Source organism: Diadema setosum, chromosome 5 (genome assembly GCF_964275005.1).
Source record: "Diadema setosum chromosome 5, eeDiaSeto1, whole genome shotgun sequence".
Classification (NCBI taxonomy): domain Eukaryota; kingdom Metazoa; phylum Echinodermata; class Echinoidea; order Diadematoida; family Diadematidae; genus Diadema; species Diadema setosum.
The window spans coordinates 15,327,431-15,346,765 of NC_092689.1; the positions used below are offsets into that span (position 1 = coordinate 15,327,431).

General features: G+C 37.5%; 1 protein-coding gene across 1 annotated transcript; it reads right to left on the bottom strand.

Moving 5' to 3' along the window:
• Positions 1 to 614: 614 nt before the first annotated feature.
• LOC140229133 (SPARC-like) lies at positions 615 to 19,119 on the bottom strand. Its single transcript, XM_072309398.1, has 6 exons — positions 18,944 to 19,119; positions 9,549 to 9,687; positions 7,117 to 7,365; positions 6,230 to 6,440; positions 4,539 to 4,687; positions 615 to 1,959 (listed from the first exon to the last, which is right to left on the bottom strand). The coding sequence occupies exons 1-6, from the start codon at positions 18,992 to 18,994 to the stop codon at positions 1,943 to 1,945; spliced, it is 816 nt and encodes a 271-aa protein (XP_072165499.1). The 5' UTR covers positions 18,995 to 19,119; the 3' UTR covers positions 615 to 1,942.
• Positions 19,120 to 19,335: the final 216 nt, after the last annotated feature.

The following is a 19,335-nucleotide window of genomic DNA, read 5'->3' on the forward strand; positions in this document are numbered from 1 at the left end:
CTAAAAAAATAATAAGTGAGGTGGTAGGGATCAGTCTATTAAAAAAAAAGCAATGGAATAAGAAAGAATAATGTATAAACTAGGGGAGAAATTTGGCAGGAAGACAAAAATTGTTATACTACAATTGCACTCTCAATTTTGCATCAAAATGCAACAGACACGAATGCAAAGGTATGTGCCACAAGAGAAGAAATTACCCTAGCTAACATTCAGCACTTTTAGGAATTCCAAAAAGAGCATTTATGGATAGCCATCTTGACGATAAATCTGCACATATTTGTACATTACCATTATCAACAATGTCTCCCCAACCCCATCTATCTCCCCCTCTCTCTCTTTCTGTCTGTCTCCATATGTCTGTCTGTCTCTGTCTCTGTCTCTCTCTCTCCCTTTCTCTCTTCATTCTTACTCTCCTCAGTTGAAGATGGCTCTGAAAACTTGGGAGAAAAAATCAAAGTTAATGAAATACCAAACATACAACCATAACTTCCTGTATACCTTTTGTTTTGTTTATTTGTTTGTTTGCTTGTTTTTTTTTTTTTTGGGGGGGGGGGGTCTTAACTCTAAGTTTCACTTATATTCATTAGAAAGACAGTGAACTCTGATATGCAAAATGCGGATTGTCAACTGAATTTATTGGTGTAACAAAATCAAGTTTACAGGGAAGATATTGTTTCAGTCGCAATGGTGGATTTAAGCAATTTTACATGAGAAAGGGAACCACACAAACCGCATGTACTAACTCTCAAAATTCTTAATCTACTATAGGCTACCACTGACAATAATTGATAGAGCTGGGACTGGGGGTTGGCACACAACTAGACAATGCAACTCATGGGATAATGAAAGAAGATAAAATCAACAAGTCAGCTACAAATCACATTCTTGAAAGGGTCAAAAAGTTACATATCTTACATATCAAAGTTAGGAAGCTACATTGATGCTAAAATATCAAATACATGTATGTAAAAATGACAACATCTAGTAGTTACCAAAGAAACCATTAAATTTGAATATGCTGCAATGATTCACAACAGCTATTATAAAATGTATGTTCTGTTCAGCCAAGGTCACATTATAGCGGGGAAAGAATATGGTAATTGATGATCACGTTGACACGTTGTGTTCAATTACAGCAAATTATTTCTGGATGATTTTAGGCATGATAACCCTGTTCTGTATTACATCATGTGCCCAAAAATGACTTCACTGCAACACCACAATGCATAAAACTTGTACAAAAATAGCACTATATTTCATTAAAAACAATACTGCACAGCTTTTAAGTAGCACCAATTTGAATTGTCCTTGCTATAAGAGTATATGCCCAAACACACAGCAGTCCACTGATTAATTAATGTCTTACAGAATGATAAAGATAGGTTGAGTCAGTCAGAAATAAATGGTGTGAGCTCTCCTTATGTTAGTGCAGTTTTTTCTATACACCCCAAATAGGCAAGAAATGGCCAGATATCACTAACCACTTGAAGAGTGTTTGAACCATTAGCTTGTAGGCCTACATGCATGTTAGCAATGAATGCTGCTGTGAACCAGAAATGCTTCACTTACCACACAACTTGGGTACAGCGCCCTCACTGGGCATTTGTTTTGTCTTTAACTACCCAGTGACATACAAGCAAGAGATTCTGCTGATTAAGTCCATTAAAGTGACTAGTTTGGTTGAAGAAGACTGCCTACATTGATGAAAACAGATTTTATGACTGCCGGCAAAGCAGCTGAAATAGACAAAATTCCAAAGTGAAATTTCCATGGAGATTTTAGTCAGTGTACTGGCATGCTAATAAGCAGAAGACTTTCCATCCATGCCAGAAGTTTGTGTTACTGTTTTATCTGCATGCTCACATCAATAGAAAGATTTGCATAGCTTTGTTGAAGGTGACTGTTGGCAAGTATGAAGGTGGATACTGATTCCAGCTTTCCTTTAGTACTGGATGTCCTCTGTAGAGAAATAGGAAAAAAGGTCATATTTTAATATAGATTAATAGACAGATTGATACAGTGCTCTCCTGCTATAATGAACATGGTTATAGCGAAATTTTGGATACAACGAAATAAATTCCAGGGCCCAAAACTGTTGAGAGATAGATAGATAGATAAATAGATAGATAGATAGATAGATTGATAGATAGATAGAAAGATAGATAGATAGATTGATAGATAGACAGATATATAGATAGATAGATAGGGATAGACAGATAGCTAGCTAGATAGATATATAGATAGATAGATAGATTGATAGGGATAGATAGATAGATAGATAGATAGATAGATAGATAGATAGATAGATAGATAGATAGATGGATTGATGGTATTTCATTACAATACTCATATTTTGCAGTCATAAAACTGAATTGTACAAAGAATAATGTTATATAAAAAAAGAAAATATCAGTTACAAAATAAGTTTGAAATCAAAGAAAGCATGAAATATGCACACATATATAAAGCCAGATCTTTATATCACAGAGCGGAAACTGACAGGGCAAGCTGTAGATTGTTCCCTCACATTATATAGCAAAGGTATGTGCAGTATGCCAAGTGACTTATTAACTCTTTATGTGCCACGTTCGCACGTCTGACTCAGTCGACGATGTGCCAACTTCGCATATTTTGCTCAAACCCACAAAATCCGCCCAAACTGATCGATAAATTGCCAAATGCTGCAGTGCAATGAAAGCTTTTCTTGCACTTCCGCTCATCTCGCATAATAGCTTGCATTTCATGTGGCGATTGATTATCAAGCGGTGTTCCTTAATAGATTTGCGTGTAAATTCTAAGTTTCTGTTACTGTTTTGTGCGCAAAAATCGTGCCTGTATAGTAATGTAGCCACTGGTCATCTCACAGAAAAACAATCATCGATTTGTCATACAATTTTTATCAAAGCAGAGCTTCTCATTTTCTCTACAACTCTGCTCACTACATGTCCAGCTTAACAGAAATCTGTATAGAAGTTACATAGATTAGAAAAACAGAATGTCTTCTCAAAGCAGGAGTATGTTGTTGTCTAAGAATAATGTTGCACAGACGGGGTCTCAACCATGACACATAAAGAGTTAATAAGCACAGTCTGACATCTGTTGATAATCTCTCTTGCTCAAATTGTATATGCAAAATTGTGCCAAGTCAACTTGCAATTTCATATATAAATACAATTGGCACCTTGCATCAGATAAGATTACTGAGAAGATATTCTTCTGCACACACTTGTAAGCATTTTAAATGCAAAATGTCATACTGCATATATGCAAAGACATTATTTTGGTTTGAAATCCATACACTTATCAAAACTAAAAATCTATAGCACATTATGAAAGGTTAATGACTGGCTCTTTGTGAAAAACAATAAGTTGCAAACAAACAAAAAAGAGTCATGCCAGGGCCCTGTTTCATAAAGCTGTTCATAAAGTTATGAACAACTTACGAGCGACAGGTGATCAGTTGTGATGTGCTATACTTATCAGAATTTCCATAATTCACCACAAGAACTGCTCAACAGTCGCTCGTAAGTTGTTCGTAACTTTACGAACAGCTTTATGAAACACCCCCAGGTCAGGTTACTCCATGTCATGTCATATCAGGTCATGTCATATCATGTCATGTCAGGTCAGGTCACATCAGGTCACATCAGGTCAGGTTGTGCCATGGCAAATCATGCCATGTCATGACATGGTGTCATATCTTTTATGTCAGGTCAGGTCAGGTCAGATCATGTCATGTCATGTCAAGTTATGACAGAACATGTTGTGTCTTGTGTCGTGTCATGTTAAATCAAATCAAGCTGCTTACCCTCCACCAGATTGAGACACTTGCCAAACTCAAGGGCACTGATGAGAGGGTCCTTGTTGGTATGATGTCATATCTTTCATGTCATGTTATGTCATGTTATGACAGAACGTGTTGTGTCGTGTCGTGTCGTGTCGTGTCGTGTCATGTTGTGTCGTGTCATGTTAAATCAAATCAAGCTAGCTTACCCTCTGCTAGATTGAGGCACTTGCCAAACTCAAGGGCACTGAAGAGAGGGTCCTTGTTTGTATGATGTCATATCTTTCATGTCATGTTATGTTATGTAAAGCTTTGACAGAACATGTTGTGTCGTGTCGTGTCATGTCAAGTTAAATCACATCAAGCTGCTTACCCTCTGCCAGATTGAGGCACTTGCCAAATTCAAGGGCACTGATGAGCTGGTCCTTGTTGGTATGATGTCATATCTTTCATGTCATGTTATGTCATGCTACGACAGAACATGTTGTGTCGTGTCGTGTCGTGTCATGTCGTGTCGTGTCATGTTAAATCATATCAAGCTGCTTACCCTCTGCCAGATTGAGGCACTTGCCAAACTCAAGGGCGCTGATGAGAGGGTCCTTGTTTGTATGATGGCACTGATGAGCTGGACAAATTTTGGTCCTCGTTGACATGATGTAATATTTTTCATGTCATGTTATGTCATGTAAAGCTTTGACAGAACATGTTGTGGCGTGTTGTGTCATGTCAAGTTAAATCAAATCAAGCTGCTTACCCTCTGCCAGATTGAGGCACCTGCCAAACTCAATGGCACTGATGAGCTGGTCCTTGTTGGCATCACACATCTCCAGGAATGGCTTGGTGCATGGCTCCAGGAGGACGATGGGGGCTCGCAGTGCCTCCAGTTCCATAAAGTCTAGGTACCTGGATTTCAATGTACATTCAGGTTAACGGGATGGTACAGTTTCAGTTGAGATGGGGCTACAGATTTCCAATGATTTTTCATGATGATTTTTTTGTTGTTGTTGAGATAATGAGAAACCCCCTATGAGATATGGTGGAGCATATAATTCTAAGAAGAATTTGAAGTTTACTTGATGAAAATAGGTTTTGATATGACTGAAATATGCAAAGCAAAGCAATCCTAACAAAAGATGGGACACACCTTTTATTAGGATCGCTTTGTTTTACTTTGTTTTTGGATATCTCAACCATTTCAAAACTGATTTGAATTCCTCATAGAATTGTATGCTCTTTAACATTTCATAAAATTGTTTAAGAAGTATCTTGCAAAAAGTTAAAGGCTAAATCCTTACCTTAACCAATACTACACCATCCCTTTAATACATAATATTTAAATGATCTTGAAATTGTTTGTGTATGATAACAGCAATATCCATGCTCCAGTTACATTCAAACAGCACTTACAGATCATAAACCTTGTAGTAGCTGAAAACAGGCTGTAAATTCCTACCTCTTTTTTAATCACATGTCATTCTTTTGCCAAACATAATACTGGACAAAGCACATTTGTAGAGCTCTCAAAAAATCATGAAACATGGATTGAAACTGTTCAGTAAAAACATAAGAATCTTTCAATCTGTGCTCATGGATCATAACTGATGATCTTTTCATAAACTTTATTTCCCTTTAAAAAAAAATCATATATCTTGGTGATTATGTATTTGGCAATATATGACATATGATATGTATTCTGAACATATATGAAACTGGAGAAACAAGATCAATACATAGATTCTGAGTGTTTGCAGGTAACCTATTCCTCAATACCAACATGCAATAATTTTGAATACCAATAAACCTTTCTCTCCAATTACAATACAGAGGACTCCCATCATAATGAAGTCCTTGGGAATGGCAATCTTCTTTCGTTATACTAAATTTTGTTATAACCAAACAAATAAACAATAAAGAACAAAGAATGGATAACACCTGAATTTTTACTTTGTTGTAACCAGAATTTCATTATAACTGTGTTCTTTATAACAAGAGTGCACTGGATCTTGGATTGATGGATGGGTGGATGGGCAAATGACATGAAAATAAAATGCCTCTGTAACCCTTAGGCTGGGGTCAGAAAATGTGAGAGAAATAGATCTACAGTGATATACTCATGCAGTCGAAAAAGCTGTGATGGAATTTAAAGTTTTGCTCTTTTTACAGATTCTTCCTTGCCATTATATGTGATTTCTTTTTTTTTTTTTTTTGGGGGGGGGGGGGGGCAAGATGGGCCTAGAGATGCACAAGACTGAAAATGCAGAATGTAAGGTGTATGCAAGAGAGCTCACACATGCTTGCCAATAATGCTTTCATATAAAATGATATCTCTATTTGCACTGTCATCTTTTGTTTGGGATGCTTTCACATTGAATGTGATACTATCAAGTGATTGATATTGGGCAAACAATATAGGTTTAAGACAGGTCACGGGTCAAGTTTACTCACAGGTCAGCTGGATTCTTGTCCAGACGTCTGAACTTCCAGAAGATGGCCTGACTCTCGGGTCCCCGGGGCTCCCGCAAGATCTCCCTCTCCTTCTGAGAGAGTCCCCCAAACTCCTCCTCCTGTCCCATCAAGTACTCTAGGGACTCCAGGAACCACTCTGTGATGCGGGTCGGGTACTCCCTCAGATCCTTACGGGTGCATTCCGCCATCACTAACAGTTTAAGGGGGGGGGGGGAGGGCGCAAATAAGGAGCACATTATTAGTTACAAAGCAGAGCTATGTGTACATCATGTTGGTGACTGTGTGTAGTGTAATGAGGGTATTGCTGTTGTTCATCTCCCCTCCCCTGTCCACCATTACAGCAATGCTAAATACAGGCAAACCTGTCTATAGTGCCCACCCAAAGGAGATAAAAAGTATGGCCATTATAGACAGGTTTTCTGACATTTTGTGTGTATCATAAACATAATATGTATTATCATTGGATATAAGTACTTATATACTCATATATGTGTATATTTATATATGAATGTGTTTCATGTATTGAACAATGCCACACTTGATCAAGTTAGTCTGTATGAGCATGCATACATCACACAAGCTCTTTACTATTTCACTGCTATCCCTGAATGTCCGACCAGCATGGCTGCAAAACAGAAAGACAGGCTGAATTAATCTATAGGCCCTCCTGCAGCTCTGTGTGGGTCTGTAGCCACCATACACAGCTTAAAATCTACCATGGGAAACAAAATTAGTGGCCTATGGCTGTGTTAGATAAGTGCCCACTATGCACAGGGTCTTTTCTCACAGGGTGAGAAGTATTTGGCAGGTGGCTGCTCCAGACAGGTGGCCCCTTAAAGCAGGTTTGACAGTGAGAAGTTACCAACCTGCACAACCTCCATAGTAGTCGACCTGCTCCTCATTCATGTCGGCAGAGAGGCACTTCCGGCGGTGGAAGTCACAGAGGTTGGTGTAGGTGGTGTTGGAGGTGGAGCAGACTCTGGAGCGGTGGGTTGTCTCATCCCGCGACTCCTCTTGGATGGGGCAGCTCCGGGCACAGTCACAGAAGGGCTCCCTGTTAATGGGATCTACCACGCACTCCCAGCCAATCCGGCAGGCAAAGTCCATGCACGGGTCTGGCAAAAGGAAGCAAAAGGAAACAGATGATATTAACCTCTATTAGAATAGAATAATGAAGCATAAACTATACAGTTTGTACATCTGGTCGCAGCTTTCGAATTACAGCCCCTTGTTGAATGATGCTGGAAAACACATATTTGCACCAGGTAGCTCAGTTAAAATTGTACACTGTGTAATACAGCTGACAGAATAATTTCATATGTTCTAAATAGATGTTCTATAAAGCAATGAAACTATGTACATATATTGAAAAAATATGGTGTAGGCCTATATGAATTAATCTTCTAAAAAAGCTCATTGCCGGACAAAGTGATGTATTTTAGGCAATATACCTGAACCTCATTATAGGGGCACCAATACAATATGATTTTCAGATTTTGTTGATTGTATATAAGTCACTCATCGTTCAAGCCCCCAGTTACATAACCGAATTATTAGTATTTAAATCTCATAGACATACTCATAATTTGTGCAGACTTACAGTCTTAAGGTCACTCTTCTTTTGCAAATTCCAACATGTACAATAAAACAAAAGTGACATTGGGAGACAGAGCATTTACCTGTGCAGCTCCCAAACTCTGGAATGATCTACCATTAGAAGTCCGGAAATCCCCAACTGTAGCAGTCTTTAAATCACAACTCAAAACACATCTTTTCATTAAACTGTTCATTATCATCAAGCACATCAGAAGCTTTCGCAGCGCAGAAGAATATATGTCTATAGCTTTTGCGCTTTATAGATTGATATATTATATTATTATTATTTATTTCATGATTTTGAGAAGATTTTCCTGGTGACAATTTTTTGGAACACATAAAGTAGGCCCTACATTTGTATGTATAATGGAGACACATAATCTGGGCATCTGTCAGTACAAGAGGATTGTACAGTAATGATGAACAATTAAGTTTTCCTTACATCTGTATTTGCTTCCAATGCTAGGACTCATGCAAGGACTCATAGACGAATCTTTCTTTTTTTTGGGGGGGGGGGGAGACAAATGTGGTAGATTTACAGTTAGTATTTGTTTAGAACTTGTAATCCATCTCTCCAATTGGATAAGAACTTTAAAAATTCATGTTTAGGACAACTTTGGCATAAATATGAAGCATAAAACAAGCACTGTTACTGTACTTATGATTGTTCTTGTATACTCACCTGCCCTACATTAACTAATTTGATCAGCAGCAGCACTTTATGTAAAAAGCAGTAGGCAATACTTGTGCTTGCCAACATTGTGTAACTTTTTTCACAGTAACAGTTAATAATTCACACTAACCGTTTGTAAGCAACATTACATTTCAATAATTTTGGAAAAAACATTTAAAATGCTGTCACCAAAATTGTCAACTTTGGTAAAATGAAAACAATGCATATAAACCACAACTGTGCTGTTCTCCTCAGTATTTTCCTTCACAATACTTTGCTGTATGTGACACCTTCATGACAAACTCACAATACATTTCCCCCAAAGGATAGAGAGAATAACATTCGGTCAGCACTTGAAAAAGCAAAATATCGCTCCCTTCAATGAGACATTATTTTTGTCTACATTCCAAATCTGCTGCACGTTTTTAAACAGGTGAGGTACATTGTAAGTCACCCTGGGTCTGCCATGACTGCCTTCCTGGGTGAATTTCTGTCAGGATTCAAAAGACCTTGCTCTCATTGACCACTGCATGAGTAAGAGGATGCCAATTTGTGATTCAATGCAATAAACAGAGAGAATATATCTTTGTGCAGATATCATTCTAACCTATGCAACTTTTCTAAATTTCTTGAACAGATTAGGCAGAGTCAGACTGATTGTTCAGTGACCATCACCACTGTACTACGTGGCTGAGTTTGAATTTTAATCAACAAGTCATTTTTAAAGACATGCTCATCAGTTGATATATACTGGTTTTATGAAAAGTGATGTTACAATGTACAAGTGTACTGGACATTGTAGATTGACAACTTCAATATCTCCCTTGAAGATATACATCACTGTATGTTTTATATGGCTCAGTGAAGACTACATGTACACAACTGTAACATCCATCACCTTGAACATGAGTAAAATGTACGGTAGCCACTTTTGTGACACCACAACCCCAACTTGCTACACACTCACACCCACAACACACACACTTACACATGCAACACACTCTGTGGGATGATAGATGTAATACCTACCAGTGACTGTGTTCTCATAGCCTCCATTTGCCTCGTCCACGTACCCCTCCACATCATAGATGTGCTCCTCCTTGGAGAAGGTCAGCTGATCCAGGGCATGCTTGGCCTTGGCAATGTCCTTCTCCAGCTGCTTCTCAAGCTGTTATACATTAGAGATTAAAAAATATTAGGAAATTAATCTCACCAGGACTTACAGTAATGATGATTATATCACTAAAAAGACTGATGACACACAGTCAAACCTGCCTAAGCAACCACTCTTGCCATATATGGCCACTAAAAAGATCCTCTCCAACCATGCAAGAGAAAAGCCATTTCATAAAGACCCTGTCTAGAGTGGTCGCCTGTCTAGAGTGGTCGCCTGTCTAGAATGGCCTCCTGTCTATAATGGCAATTGGTGACTGTTACATTACACACTGTATATCCAATAGACAGGTTTGACTGTATCATGACAATGACAGTCAATGTCCAAACTTATTGTGTGGTAATTCATGCAAATATCACAGTGTAAATGTACATTATGTAAAATTATCATTGCTCAGACTTATCTCCTTTTGTATAACACTGGTCAGTATCATTACAACTGAAAAGCCATTGTAGCTCAGAGGAGAAGACCATGGACCATCGATCATTAAGCTCCCTGGTTCAAATCCTCTTGCAGCAGCAGCAGCACTGTTCCCCTTGGTAAGGCACTTTATCCTCATTGCCTCATTCTCTGGACTAGACTTAAACCATCAGTCCAATGGCACAGCCTGTTACTTGCTCATATGAATTCAAAGTGCTCGCTTTTATAATGGCCATGTAAATCCAAACCTACAAAGTAACATCATTACTCATTATCTCATTTCATCATCATCATCATCATCATGATCACCATCATCCTCATTATCTGGAGGATTTCCTGGAGCCATCCAATATTTGCATTACATCATCCTCTTCAAGGCGGAGAAACGCTAAACTCTTAATCTCTAAACTCTTAATTCTCCTCCTTCATCCAATCATTGAGGTTCTCAATAAAAAATGTCACCACTTCGAAGACTGTTCTACAAATCCCAATAAAAGAAATATATGGCATGAACAGCAACATTTCATATGCATAAAAGTATACATGAAATATGACAGGTATACAGTTAAACTTGTTTTGAAAACACATAAGATGAACTAATAAATGTTGTGATAACTGTATAAGACTAAAAATTTTAGTAGAAATGCCAGACCAGCTTTTCATTCTACACTTTCTTCTTTTCTGCTTTATTCTTCGGTGTCATAAGAGCTCTCTGCTGAGGTCAGAGAAAAGATGAAAATACTTGCTTGTCTGGTAGACAGGGTAGACAACATTGACACGGCTTTGTTGACTACTTGTCTGAAACCATTTCCTGTTCAAAAGGAAAGTGGTTCGTCTACACCACTGAATAGTGTCCGATTACACCTCAAAGGGCAGCCAAAATGTGTCAAATACGCAAATTATATCAACATCCACTCCTGCATCTATCAACAGTGGATACATGCGCATGAACACATCAACATGGGCAATAAATACACTTAGTTCAGGAAATCACTGTGAAACTGTTGTAGTGATACACCTGATTAAAGTACTTCTATGGATATAAGAAACAAGCAAATGTGGAATTAATACAAACTTTGAAGTATTTCGACAAAAAATGGATCCTCTGCCAGCAAATACTCAAAAATGAAAAATATGTGCAGTATATAGGCTTTAATTCGGAGATATCCATCCATTTGTTTATTTTTAATGTCTTTTGTGATTCAGTATCATTAGCGAAAAATGTACAGAGCAATTTATGCTACAGATACATGTATATACAACATGCGCTTATACAGTATAATATTCAATATGTCAGTAAAATAACAGTGTGTATCCCCTACCACCCCCCCCCCCAAAAAAAAAAAAAAAAAAAATCTTATTTTGGAGGGCTACTACAAAATGTATTTCATATCTGTCAGCTACTGAGAGCACAATGTTTGCTGTGAGGGAGAAAGAATTCTTCCTCTTTCCATTGGTACACTTGTACCTAAGTATGTTGGAAAAATAAATGCCATGCATGACTGAACACATGAACTTTAAAGACAACAATGACAAATATGTAATTGCACTTTTGCCTAGTTTGAGTGTCATTATGAAGGAACAATGAATGTGTCTCTGAGTAAATGAGATCTGTCAATGAAAGTGGACAAATAAATACATAGGCCAGCCTGTGTGAACGCAGGTTTGTGTTTTGAGTTTCTGCTAACATTTTATGGTCCATAACCTTTAACATGGCCACCTGTCTGATAACTTGGTCACTCTCACAAAGGCTAATCCACACAGTCCATTTTTTCTCTGTTCATATCCAACACATACGCACTTTGTAGCTCACAGCGACAAACCATATCTTGAATAAGAAGAGAGAATATGGATAATGGATTGGCCTATGTGGGAGTGACCATGTCCAGGGTAGGGGACGTTGTATAAAACAAAATAAGCATGAAAAAATGTTCACAGAAATGCATACAGGTTTTAAAGTTTTAATCTAATCCATCAGTAGAATTCATTCTCTGTTAATTGTGCATTTAACTGCAATTCTTATGAGAGCTCTGGCTCTGGCTCTGAGCTAGAGGGTGCAAAATTTTGCATTTTAAGTAGGCTGGGAGTGAAATTGACCAAGATTGACTAGGTCAGCAACTCGTAACAGAGTACAGGAACTCGCTGGCCCTTGCACTTGTAACCAAAAGTTCAGTCCTGCTGTCTTTCTGTCACTGGCAATACAATATCAGCATGGCAGCAGGAACACTGAAGGACACCAAGCTATGTAATGGCTACCTGGTGTGGACATATAGCTGCTTGGCATTGTACAACTGTACACTGTCTGTGGACATGAAGGATTAAAAGTTGGAAGTCATTACCATGACTGCAGTCCATCAAAAGGGGACTGCTGCTATACATTTCAGACTTAAAGGGAAATGTATCACCAAATATGCACATATATATATTATGGACTGAGTGACCAGAGCAATATTATTTTACATCAGTGTAAGTTGAAGAAAAATCAGACAATCTGTTGAAAAGTAGTAAATCTTTAAATTTTTGTTGCCACCATTGCTAGATGCAAAAAGACCTTTTTTATAACAACATTTTGTGACATTACATATTGGAAACAATATAAAGAAAATATAGAAAGAATATAGAATATTATGTATTTCATTTTTTTTTTAATAGCATACCACTATAGAAGAGCACTTGACTTAGAGCCTACATGTAGGTCCCTACCTCTTTCAGACAGCAGGGGGGAATACAATGGACACCCTTGACATACAATTTGTATATCAGTAACAAGTCGAGGGAATGTGCACTTTTCATTACAAAAATAAATCTTTGTGGAATTCTCTTTAGGCTTATATTTTCGTTATAACACTTTCTATTTGACCTTTGAGAACAAAATGTTGAAGTTTTCTCATCATCCAGTGATGGCAGCACCAAAACTTTAAAACATTCATAACTTGACAACGGAATGCTTGCTTCAATTCCTCAAACATTCACTGATGTGTTCTACTGATTTTATTAACGAAGCCTTTACATTTTCAAATCATTAATTGGGTAGAATTTGGTCAATCCCATGAATGCTTTTTTTTCTCTTACAGATTTCTGAGATTGATACAGATTTGGAGAATTCAAAAAAAAAAAAATGATGTTGGGGTCTAGGCTATATCGGTCTGTCGATAAAGCTGAGAGAATTTCCTATTTCAATACCTGTGTAAGAAGGTATTTCTGTAAATATTCCTAAGCAAACAATATTTCTAATAGTGCACATGACACTCCTGGTTTGGTACCATTTCTGCAAGAACATTCTTTGCTGAAATGTGAGCCATGTGGCACAAAAGCAGGCAAGCAGGCAGAAAAGCAAGCGACAGATGCTAGTGTGTTTTCTTCAACATGTCAAGGGGTTTTAGCCAAGCAGGGATGATGGGTGTCCACTTCCACCTGTGCTATTAACACACCCCTTTCAGATATTATTTAATACCTTAAACCTACGATATACACATATGTATCACCATTAAAACTTTTTTAGTATGAAATCCCTCTTTATAAGATGAAATAGTGAACACACACACACACACACACACACACACAAACACACAAAAAAATGAGCAAAAGTTACCCTCTGCCTCTTCCTCTCTACTCATTTTGTTTGGAGTGTCATCACAGTTCATCTGAAGACAGCGTGTCTGAAATGGTCTTTGAACAACATGGATGAATCTTAATACTACATCCAGTTGATACAGCATATCCTGTCCCCTTGCTCTTCCTGTTGTAGATGGAGCTTTCACAGAGCTACATACAATTTTAATTATCATAGATTCATATTTTGTACTATACTTACAAAATTATTGTCATCAGAAATTTTGCCCCTCAATCCAATTAAAGATGCACTTACCAAGGCTAGTTTTTATCTGGGACAATTTGTGGAACTTTTCCTGCTGATTTACAACCAGGAAACCAGCAGGTACAGTTGGTGTGAAAGGGGAGCAAATACCATTGAGATGATGCATGCATCTAGGCTGTGAGGGTCATGTAGGGCATTCTGTTGACAGCAGACAGGCAGTAGGCCTTTTTTCAGGCTACTGTAAGTGGGACCAGCATACAAGTTGTACTGCAGAAGGGATATTTGATGTTTCCAAGTCTGTTTATTCAGTGTGTACCTTGTAATTTGTCATTTCCAGCATTATTTCCAAATTGTCCCACAATGCCCCATAGGCATCTTACAAGATGCACAAAATGGTACAGTAGCAGTCATTCCTGGGTGCGGCCCAAATCATTGAGTGTTCTTCTTTGCATTTACAGCTGTAAGTCTGCTGCAGCCCTCAGATGTATATATCTACAAGTACAGTGTACAGTAAGAAAGTAAGTAAGTACATTGTAAGTAAGTAACTAAGTAAGTAACTATGTAAGTAAGCATAAAAGACAGTGTACACTGTAACCATTATCAAAATTTAAAAATGCTACCTTCCTCTGATCACATGATTGTAATACTGTATTAAACAAAACTTGGTCGTGTAAATGTACAGCTCTACATTGTATTGTGGAAAACCTAAGAATGGCTTTCTACACTTTCATCATTTTATTTCAATTCACTCTACAATTACTCCTGCTACACAATTTGATGGAATTACTTCATAAATTTCAAACTGGTGTCAACTTGAACTGAGGGGATTTTCACATTCAATAAACTAGATTGGCAATAGATTGGCAATGTGACCATCATTACACATATGTATACACTTTGTATGTAATTATGAAGTCTAAAACTTTGTCCAATGGTGGATTAGGCTTATGCATAACCATTGTGCATATAGGGTCTATATACAGGTGTACAACTAATAGTATGTTTATTTTTCTTTACTAGAGTTTACGAGTTAAAGATATTAAGCAATCACTCCCTCAATAACCCTAAATATACAACATTGTATGTAATAGTCCTGACATTACCCACAGTGTACAACAAGGGCCTCTGACCACTGCAAATGTGATACTTTATTTTTCTTCTTTCATGAAAAGTGCAAATACTAGAATCCACAGGGAACTTTATTATCAATACCATATACTCAGGCCCTAAACATAAATCTAAATCAAATGACGAAATAAAGAATCATGGACTGGCAGCCCATTACAGTGTGCATACACAGCAGCTACAATGTACTTTCATTACATACCGGCACTAGTAAACTGTATTACATTGTACATTGTATACAATGCAATTTAGTGGGAAAAAAATTCATTGTGATATATTTCTCATGCATCATTTCAAGATACAGTTGTACATGTACAATACATGTACAATGTATAGTATTACTTGTAAGATAACACTCACTGATCTTTTTTTTTTTCTCTCTCTACCTATCTATCTTTCCTATTAGCTGAGCGAGTGTCATGAAGTTTGAGGCCAAAAGATTTTTTTTTTTGTCAATGTAGCAGAAATTTACATCACATAGCTTGAATTGTGGGAATAAAATAAATGTATATCATCACCTCTGGCTGCTCGTCTACAATGATGATCCCCCCCCCCCCCACCCTGCACTCTACTAGCAATAGATTCTATTAGACAAAATGATGGTAAACACATTACAATTGCATCCCCAGCTGGTTACGTTCCCAACCTCTGTCCCTGTAATGTATTTCTGCATAGCATCACAGTAAACACACTAAAAAAAAAAAAAACAAGTCAATACAACACATTAGTGAACGATTCTACACATTTACGGTAATTTTCACATTTCATAGATTGATACTTGAATGGATTACCATAGCATAGCAGCCAATTACCAGGAACGCAAATTAGTGAAAAGGAGAAGAACATAAAGTGAAGCTAACTCTAAAGGAAACCCCAAGATAAAATCAGTCAAAGACAGAAATGGTGAAATAAATTCAGAACTAAAAAGTGTGACAATGATCTTTCACAAATTACCTATTAACCTTCACATGTATATTTTGTTTCATGAACATTTACAGATTAAAACAAAGTCTTAAAAGGACAGCTAAACTAAACAAATCATATCTTCAGGAGTTTTTATGCCCACAACTGCACTAAATAATTCAGAGTTGAACTTGAACTAGCATTTTCATGTGCAATTACTAAGCCATGTACATGTATTCAAGGTGGCTTTAATGAGTGAGAGTTAAATTAGATAGAAGAGGTTACAGTTTTATCACCACTGGACTTAATATATACTGTAAAATAAAATCAGGAATTTATGAAAATTTAAAGTTTCCCATCATGTTTTCACAAATCATTGATACACTGTCATACTAACAACCGCAAAGTTGATGCTACCATCACCTTACAAATCTTCACTACCTTCCATTTTTCTTTGACATGAAATCAGGAAGAATCTTTCTTATCAAATCACTGAGTTCTTGAGCACAGCCAAACCTAAGAGCAGAACCTAAGGGTACATAACTAGAAAGAAATAAAATGAGTTAATGGAGTTTACAAATTCATCTTGTTACAAGAGGGTTTTGTGATATACTGCATTTGACCTCTTCATAACAAGGTTCAACTGTAGTAATCCTGCAATGATCATTCATAGTGGAAAAATAGGTTCCAGTTATACACAGCAATGACTAAAAACATGATCTCCTTTAGAGGGATGGTATGGTTTTGGTTGAGATAGGGATTTCTACAGCTTTAAACTTTTTGCTAGATAATTAGAAACCACTTATGAAATATTGAAGAGCATACAATCACAAGAAGAGTTCATAGCTATTTGATCAAGATCAATTTTTAAATGAATATGAATGAGATATCCAAAAACAAAGTAAAACAAAGCAATCCTAATAAAAGGTGGGTCCCATCTTTTATCAGGATCATTTTTTGCTTTGGATATCTCAGCCATTTCAAAACTAATTTTCTAAGAATAAACTCTGAATTCCTCTTAGAACTGTAAGCATTTTCACATTTCATGAAAGGTTCCTTTTATCTCACAAAAAGTTGGAAACCTGAAGCCCCATCTCAACTTATCAAACTATACCATCCCTTTAATTCGTGGGGGGGGGGGGGACAGTTGGAGAGTTGTGAGGCAAACACGTCATCACAACTACATGACTGGAGCCTTTATCAACACACAAAGGCTTAATCTTTGATAATGCCCTTGAATGTATTACACAATGTTGATTATCGTAACAATGGCTGTAATCACTCACTGAGATATTGACCCTATGGTAATGTTTATTCCCTAATCAGACAAATTCTATTTTCTTTTTGGCCATATATAATTTGGAAAATTACATCTTGAAATGCAGTTTAAATTTATAATTCAAATTCTTTGACCTGTGCTGTATTTGAAAGTGTACAGGTGTAGGCCTATCTTTTCTTGTACCAAAATGTCACTGAGTTGGCAGTTATCTGCAGAGGATATATTTATATTGCAGACATGGTCTGCCACTATGAGCTACAGCCATACCTACATGACAACGATACACTTGTAATAAGTTGTATATGTTGAATATGAAAATAGAAAACGGATTGTGCGGGTTGGCCTTTGTGGGAATGACCAGGTTATCTTACAGGTGGCCATGTTGAAGGTTAAACTTGTGGACACAAACCTGTTTTTGTGCAGGCTGGCCTGTTTATTTGACCAATTTCATTGACGGCTGATCTCATCCACTTCAGTGAGACATTCATTGTTCAGCAGATGATTACGCTCAAACTCAGAAAAAGTGCAACTTGTCATTGTTGTCTTTAAAGTTAATGTGCTCAGTCATGCATGACATTTGTCAAGACAATTAGGTACCAATGGAAAGAAAAAGAATCTTAATTTCTTAACCTGTAACCAACATTGTGCTCTGAATTGTCGACAATAAAATGTATGCACTGTACATGTACCCTCCACTCAAACTATTAATTGTACAAAGTATTTATTTTGAGATGATGTCTTGGCTTCTACGTGTACATATTGTACTTGGCTTTTGAATCACAATATTAGGTGAAAGTCCCAAGTGTACAATATTTTTCCCCATCACCACATATAATCCAGGGACCTGTTGCATAAAAAGTTGACATCAAACATTAGTCAGAAAAATCAAACATATTAACAGTCTCTTAGATACTCATTTCTGATTGGCTGATACCTGTCATGAGATACGTATGTTTGATTTTCAGACTTACAGGAAATTGTTTGCGTGTTTTTCTTTGCAACAGTCCCCTGTGCTGTGTGAATGCATGTGTATACTCTGCATCCTTGTGCTGTGTACATGTACATTGTATATCACCAACACAACATAAAAACAAAAACAAAAACAAAAACAAATATTACTTATCCATCTTATGTACATCAGATATACCACAGCTGTATATGTATATCCCATGCCCTGCAAGATGCTTGGAATATCTTCAACATGGAATAGCTTACACTGTATGCTCAATCAGCAAATAACAATTTGTACTACCATAACATGTATTGACTACTGTAATGCAGATGCCCAGATCCCATCATATCACATACAAGGTTGTAAGCCACATACAGTACACTATGGAAAGAATGCACACACGAGTTTGGTAATCTACACTTCTTCCATTTTTTTTTTTTTTTTTTTTTTTTTTTTAGTCAAGTCAAAGGATTTGATCGCGATGAGATGGCTAAGACCCTAAAACCCAGACAAACTGATTGCTACTAACAGTGCAGAATGGTACAATGCTTAAAAATGTCGAAGGCATACAAACTACGCTGTACAAGTTCTTGAAAAGTTTGTCGTTTGTAGTGAACTTCCTATAGCTCAAGCACGATACGCTGTATATCTGTCTACCTCAAGATTGACAACGAACTGTAAACATGAAGAGGGATTGCCGCCATGCGGCCTCATACGACTGAAAACAACAAACTGAACACTCCATCCTCCTTACCTTATTGGCGAAGACCGCCGAAGCAAGACAAAGAATCACGAAGAGCTTCATCGTAGCTAAGGAGTTGAGGTAGAGTGAAGATGAGCAGTTAAAAGACAGTGAGTTAATACGAGTGCACTGTTTTCCCGACTCTCGGAATCGCAGGCAGTGCAGGGGCTGGTACTTGTCCTCCTCCTCCTCCGCTACCAAGAGAAGACTACACACAAATCTGTGTCGTGGAGTTGAGGGCTGGTTTCCAACTGGTGCCTGTGTGACGTGGCACCACTGAGCTTTTTTTTTCCGTCCTCGCTCACCGCCCAGACGATTTTGGATGTCTGACCTCTAATTCCACCTTCGTCTACGACTACGTGTACCAAGCGTTGCCAGAGTCAGCTCGTTCGCTACTCGATTGG